At 57.1% G+C, this 7,225-nt stretch overlaps 1 protein-coding gene across 2 annotated transcripts; it reads left to right on the plus strand.

Annotated features, from left to right (window-relative positions):
- Positions 1-3,154: 3,154 nt before the first annotated feature.
- On the plus strand, positions 3,155-6,813 carry LOC115507424 (small integral membrane protein 10-like protein 2A). 2 transcript variants are annotated; one of them, XM_030305755.1, is made up of 2 exons: positions 3,155-3,942; positions 5,599-6,813. In XM_030305755.1, the coding sequence occupies exon 1, from the start codon at positions 3,333-3,335 to the stop codon at positions 3,567-3,569; it is 237 nt and encodes a 78-aa protein (XP_030161615.1). In that variant the 5' UTR covers positions 3,155-3,332; the 3' UTR covers positions 3,570-3,942; positions 5,599-6,813. The 2 variants fall into 2 exon arrangements, with proteins under 2 accessions (XP_030161615.1, XP_030161616.1); XM_030305756.1 differs by lacking the exon at positions 5,599-6,813 and adding an exon at positions 4,568-4,660.
- Positions 6,814-7,225: the final 412 nt, after the last annotated feature.

Here is a 7,225-nt window from a genome sequence, read left to right on the forward strand (position 1 = left end):
AGAGAGCCTAAATACCCAGGCCAGCCCTTCTTGTGAAAACTGGGCCGAGGTCATGGTGAATCTACTTCTTGCAGACAGCTTTTCAAAAGTCATGCTATAATGAAGCTTGAACACTTCAGTAGTCTTGAAAACGTGGTAAAGTTTGGGTTGGATGTGCTTTAGAACAAAGATGAGATGAAACCAGGAAAGGACTTTTAAGCCCACCGGCAAGGGGGGCGGGGAAAGCCATAAACAAGGGCAAATAAAAACTGAGAAGACCTTGTGCAGTATCCAGGGCAAAGATAAACTTAAGAGTACTTAGAAATCACTATGATGTGAAAGGTCGGGGTGCCTGGGTGGCTCAGCCAGTTAAGTGGGCTCAGGTGATGATCTCGAGGTTCGTGGGTTCGAGCCCCGCGTCAGGCTCTGTGCTGACAGCTCGGAGCCTGGACCCTCTGTGTCTCCTCTCTCTGCCCCTCCCCAACTTGTGCTCTATGTCTCAAAAAAAAAAAAATAAATATAAAAAAATTAAAAAAATCACTACGATGTGAAAGATAAAGACAACAGGGGTAGGGATGCCCACTCTCACCGCTGTTGTTTAACATAGTGCTGGAAGTTCTAGCATCAGCAATCAGACAACAAAAGGAAATCAAAGGCATCAAAATTGGCAAAGATGAAGTCAAGCTTTCGCTTTTTGCAGATGACATGATATTATACATGGAAAATCCGATAGACTCCACCAAAAGTCTGCTAGAACTGATACATGAATTCAGCAAAGTTGCAGGATACAAAATCAATGTACAGAAATCAGTTGCATTCTTATACACTAACAATGAAGCAACAGAAAGACAAATAAAGAAACTGATCCCATTCACAATTGCACCAAGAAGCATAAAATACCTAGGAATAAATCTAACCAAAGATGTAAGTAAAAGATCTGTATGCTGAAAACTATAGAAAACTTATGAAGGTAATTGAAGAAGATTTAAAGAAATGGAAAGACATTCCCTGCTCATGGATTGGAAGAATAAATATTGTCAAAATGTCAATACTACCCAAAGCTATCTACACATTCAATGCAATCCCAATCAAAATTGCACCAGCATTCTTCTCGAAACTAGAACGAGCAATCCTAAAATTCATATGGAACCACAAAAGACCCGAATAGCCAAAGTAATTTTGAAGAAGACGAAAGCAGGAGGCATCAGAATCCCAGACTTTAGCCTCTACTACAAAGCTGTCATCATCAAGACAGCATGGTATTGGCACAAAAACAGACACATAGACCAATGGAATAGAATAGAAACCCCAGAACTAGACCCACAAACGTATGGCCAACTCACCTTTGACAAAGCAGGAAAGAACATCCAATGGAAAAAAGACAGCCTCTTTAACAAATGGTGCTGGGAGAACTGGACAGCAACATGCAGAAGGTTGAAACTAGACCACTTTCTCACACCATTCACAAAAATAAACTCAAAATGGATAAAGGACCTGAATGTGAGACAGGAAACCATCAAAACCTTAGAGGAGAAAGCAGGAAAAGACCTCTCTGACCTCAGCCATAGCAATCTCTTACTCGACACATCCCCAAAGGCAAGGGAATTAAAAGCAAAAGTGAATTACTGGGACCTTATGAAGATAAAAAGCTTCTGCACAGCAAAGGAAACAACCAACAAAACTAAAAGGCAACCAACGGAATGGGAAAAGATATTTGCAAATGACATATCACACAAAGGGCTAGTATCCAAAATCTATAAAGAGCTCACCAAACTCCACACCCGAAAAACAAATAACCCAGTGAAGAAATGGGCAGAAAACATGAATAGACACTTCTCTAAAGAAGACATCCGGATGGCCAACAGGCACATGAAAAGATGTTCAACGTCGCTCCTTATCAGGGAAATACAGATCAAAACCACACTCAGATATCACCTCACGCCAGTCAGAGTGGCCAAAATGAACAAATCAGGAGACTATAGATGCTGGAGAGGATGTGGAGAAACGGGAACCCTCTTGCACTGTTGGTGGGAATGCAAATTGGTGCAGCCGCTCTGGAAAGCAGTGTGGAGGTTCCTCAGAAAATTGAAAATAGACCTACCGTATGACCCAGCAATAGCACTGCTAGGAATTTATCCAAGGGATACAGGAGTACTGATGCATAGGGGCACTTGTACCCCAATGTTCATAGCAGCACTCTCAACAATAGCCAAATTATGGAAAGAGCCTAAATGTCCATCAACTGATGAATGGATAAAGAAATTGTGGTATATATACACAATGGAATACTATGTGGCAATGAGAAAAAATGAAATATGGCCTTTTGTAGCAACGTGGATGGAACTGGAGAGTGTGATGCTAAGTGAAATAAGCCATACAGAGAAAGACAGATACCATATGGTTTCACTCTTATGTGGATCCTGAGAAACTTAACAGGAACCCATGGGGGAGGGGAAGGAAAAAAAAAGAGGTTAGAGTGGGAGAGAGCCAAAGCATAAGAGACTCTTAAAAACTGAGAACTGAGGGTTGATGGGGGGTGGGAGGGAGGGGAGGGTGGGTGATGGGTATTGAGGAGGGCACCTTTTGGGATGAGCACTGGGTGTTGTATGGAAACCAATTTGACAATAAATTTCATATATTAAAAAAAAAAAGACAACAGGGGTAACAAGGCAATGAAATAATAAAGAAATACACATGAGCAGCAAACATACCAGAGAGGGAAAATGCGCCTGTGGCTTGGGGACACTCTGCTGAGTTAGCAGAGAAATGTGAATTAAAGAAAGATCCAACAGGTCGCCCTGCGGGGTTTTCGGAGGAGATGGTGGGGCAGGGGATAAGGTAAACCGGGGGAGCCTTCCCAGTGGGCCTTCAATACAGAATCAGTATAGCGGTCCAGACCTTCCGGCCCTCCCCTCCCCTCCCCTCCCCTCAAGGATACTCGGCAAAAGCAATCCCTGGGCAGCACCACCTCCCAAACCACTCACGCCCTCGGGCTCTGCCCTTGGGAGCCCAGGAGGAGGAGGGGCTTGCAGGCGGGGCGGTCCCGTAGGCGGGTCTACGACAGCGGCGGCCGCTCTGTAGCGCCCGGGAGGGGTGTGGCCAAGAGGGGGGCGGGGTTATACTGGCGGCCGCCGCTGCGGCAGCCGGTGAGGGGCGGAGCTTTCTGTGGGCGGAGCTCTCTGCGAGCTGCTCAGAAGGGGCGGTGGCGGAGGTGGCGGCGGTGGGGCATCCCGGGGCCAGCAAGGGAAGAGGTGACAGAGGGCGGCGCGGGGCGGGGCGCTGCAGGCCTCGCGTCCACCTGCCCGGCCGCTCGCACTCGTGTCGGTCGGCGGGGCCTGCGCGGGCCCAGGCCCATGGCGGCGTCCGCGGCTCTGTCGGCGGCGGCGGCGGCGGCGGCCCTGTCAGGCCTGGCGCTGCGGCTGTCGCGCTCGGCAGCGGCCCGCGGCTCGTACGGCGCCTTCTGCAAGGGGCTCACGCGCACCCTGATCACCTTCTTCGACCTGGCCTGGCGGCTGCGCATGAACTTCCCCTACTTCTACGTGGTGGCCTCGGTGATGCTCAACGTCCGCCTGCAGGTGCGGATCGAGTGAGCGCACGCCGCCGCAGCCCCGGCCAGAGGGACCGGCGCGCGCGGCCCAGACGGACAGGGGCGCCGGCATGGAGGACGGCCGCCGGCACGCGGCGGGGGCAGGAGGCGGGGCGGCCGGGGCCCCCGGACCCTAGACCTCCGCGGGAGGACGCGGGCCACCGAGCCACCCAGCCGGGCCCCGGCCGCGACCCGCCCACACGCGTCGCGGCCGGTGACCCATTGCACAGAAACTCACCAGACGGGTCCTTTCCGTCGGGCTCGAGAAAGAAAACACCATTTGACTGCGGCCGACCTGTCGCCTCACGTTGGCCGGGGTGGGGGAAGCAGAAAGGAAAAATTCGGCAGCAGGGACTTGACTGGCCCTGACCAACAAGGTAGGAGGCCAGAGGCTGGGGCTTCGGGCCGGCGGGAGCGCTTGCCATGACATCGTGGCGGCCGGCAGGAACTGTGCCCTGGACCCGAGGGAGCCAGCCCCTGAGCTGCCCAGGCAGGGGCGGGGCGGGGGGAGGCACAGGTGCCCAGGACTCCCTGGGTCTCATTCCCAGATGGGTGAGGGGGGGCGGCGGCGGCCTGGGCATCTCGGAGGGTCGGCCCATCCCCGCCCCGCTGTCCCCTGAGGCCCCTATGCTGCCACCGGAACCCCAGGGAATGGGCTGGGAGAGGCGCCGGGGAAGGCTCTAGAAGGAAAAGATGCTGCCATCTTTCACCCCCTTGTGGGGCCAGACAGGAAGGGTGGTGGCGTTCTTGGCCAAACCCCTGGTCGGTCCCCTTCTCAGGCCCCTGGGGTCTCCACAGCTCCCGCCCAGCCCTTGGCAGAACTGCCTCCTGTCCTGTGTTGGGGGCTGGGGGGCCGCTCTCGGCCTGTTCCCGCTCCCCTCCCCCTCTGAGGGCATCCCGGGGCCGGACGTTTGGACGTTTGGACGTTTGGAGACCTGGACGAGTGGGAGGGCTGCTCCGCCCTGTCCCCGCCCCCACAGTCTTGCTCTTCCGCCATCGCAGCCACGCCCCGCGCTCCCTGCGACCCCTACCTCTGCCGGCCAGGTGCCACGGAATGCCGCCTCCAGCAGCCCCTGTGCACCCAGAGGAGCTAGGGCAGTGGGGATCTCCTTGAGCAGAGGGCGGCTCTCAGGCTGGGGTGGGGAGAGCAGGTGGACGAGGGGCTTGTAGAGGAGGCAGCACTTGGGGAAAGGGGAGGGGGTGTTCTGGGTGAGGAGGCACTGTCAAGTCTCCGCCTCTTTCTGTCTTTCAGGAACCAGTGTTTGTAGGTGGTGACCCGCCCCTTCTCTGGCCTTGTCAAGAGACTCAAATCCCTGCCCAGGGGCGCCCCTGGCCCTAGAGCTGCCCCGGGGAGCTGCTGGGCAAAGGGCCCGGCCCAGGAGGACAGGAAGGGCCTTCCAGGCAGAGGCACGGAGGGGTGGGGTACCCAGCGGTCCAGTTCTGGCGTGGGGAAGGATGAGACCCTGTCACCTCCACACTAGACCTCCTAGCAACACTTTGAGGGCGTTCTGTTCTCCCCACCCCATGATTGGAAACGCGGGCTCTGAGACAGGAAGAGATTTGCCCTTGTCACACACACAAGAAGTGGTGGGGCTGAATCTGTCCCCTGTCTTCCAGAAAACCTGGCAGGACAGGTGGGGGTGGGGGAGGGGACCTCAAGGCCCTCGGGGCACCTAGGGGGAGAGAGAGGCCCAGGGTAGGGAGTGTGGGGAACTGGCTTTCCTTGGAGGGGGGGGTGGCAGGTCACAGGGAAGACAGTCGGGGCTGAGATGGACACGGGAGACAGTCCCAGAACCCCTTGTGGAGCCGAGGCCTTCATCTACACAGCCTGGCCGCCCCTGCCGCCCCACCCCAGGCGTGACCAAGGACTCCTCAGCAGTCGAGCGGCAGAAGCCTCTCAGTCTGGGTGGCAGAGTGGGGGTGGGGGGTAGCGTGGCTCCTGGGAACGTGATGGAACCAGGAGGGTGAAGGGATAAAGCTGGTGTGGGGGCCGGGGCCGGGACCCACGCATAACCCCATCTCTCTGTCCCCAGGCTTGGCCCCCCGAGCCCAGGATCACGCGAGAGAACCTCCTCTAGATGGGCTTGGATGGTCCTGGAGGCCCCGGGTGTGCTGCTCCCCCCGTACCAGGATGGCCAGCCTCGGCCCCGGGGGAGCCAGGAAAGACCCCGGTCCCACAGCCGCTCTGCCGCTGGCTGCCCTCGGCCCCCAGTGCTCCGAGTTCCTGGGACTGAAAACCGAAGTGGTCCGGTCAGCCCCAGGGACAGAGTGGCCCAGGGTCACACCACCTGCCCTCCTCTGCCGTCCAGCTGGAAGCCCGGTCCTGGGTGAAGGGCTCTGCCTGCCTGGCCCTGGGGACTGAGGCCAGACGAGGCCACCATGTATCCCCTGCAGTTTCCCCGCGGACAGGGTGTACTGGCTTCCTTCCCTGTACCGAGTGTCCTGGGATCCCCGGTCCTGTGGCCCCTCCTGCGCCCAATCCCCTTCCACCCGGAACCACTTGTGGGAGCCTGCCAGCCTGCTGACTCCATCCACAGATCTGTGGGGACAGCCTGCGAGAGCCACATGGGCTGCCTGAGAGGAGAGGACGAGGGGCCTCCTCGGGGCTGATCCACAGATGTGCCCCGTTCAAGCCCAGGTCTCGCCCTCGGGGTGACCTGCTCCCCAGCTGCAGCCTTGTGGCTCAGCTGGAGCTGCCCGGGGCCTATGACACCTCTTCCCAACAGGGAGAGGTGTGGGGGGAGCCTCAGGGCCCCTGGCCTGAGACCCCTCCTCTGCAGGGACGCCCCGCCCCGCCCCGTGGGTCCCCGGTCCCGGTCCCGGTCCCGGTCCGGTCCCGGTCCCGAGGGCGCAGGAAGTCTCAGCGCGAGGCCCGGGGACTGGGGAGGGTCCGCACATCTTCAGCATGTGTTCCTGCCTCTGCTTTTCTGACCACTTTGGCCTTGAGTAGTTAGCGTGCTTCCTCCCCCACCTCTCCCCTCTCCCCCCAGTCGGCCCTGGCTGCCTGATGGGCTCTCAGTGCACTTTATTTATTTGCAGTCTGTTTTCCAGGCAGCGAAGCTTCTACAAAATCAGAGACACGAGCTGAATAAGATGAGCGTCACTTTCCTGCGTGTGATTGACTGTACTGGTCAGCACCGTCTGCTGAGAAATGTTCTCGCTTCTGGTATTGTCAAATCTTGTCACTCTAAGTTCAAAACCAAACCAAACAAGACTCCTTGAGTTCAATAAAATAAAATAAGACCAGAGGCCTCCTCTCGTGGTGTGGGGCAATAGCCCGGAAGCCCCCCTTGGAGGGCCCGGAGCAGGGGGAGGGGGACCCACCTGGGAGGGCTGCAAGGGGGGTGGGGCCGTGGCAGGGATGCAGGCCTGCTCAGAAGATGCTCAGAGGCCCGACTTGCCTGGGCCAGTGCCCCTGGAGGAGAAGGCAGGAGCGCAGGCCTGACTGGGGGCAGTTTGTCCCATTCACAGCCTTTGTTTGCATAACCGAGTACCCAGTACCCGAGTCTTTTCTTCATTTTACAGCCTGGTGTCAGAAAGCACTTCCTGCGGTCAGTCTTGATGGGGAGATGGGGGAGGTGGGGGGAAATGGGTCCTCTGCACTGAATTTGGGTCACCTGGAGGCCCCTCTGCAACAGCAGAGCGAAGTCCCCCTTGGCT

Source organism: Lynx canadensis, chromosome X (genome assembly GCF_007474595.2).
Source record: "Lynx canadensis isolate LIC74 chromosome X, mLynCan4.pri.v2, whole genome shotgun sequence".
Lineage (NCBI taxonomy): Eukaryota > Metazoa > Chordata > Mammalia > Carnivora > Felidae > Lynx > Lynx canadensis.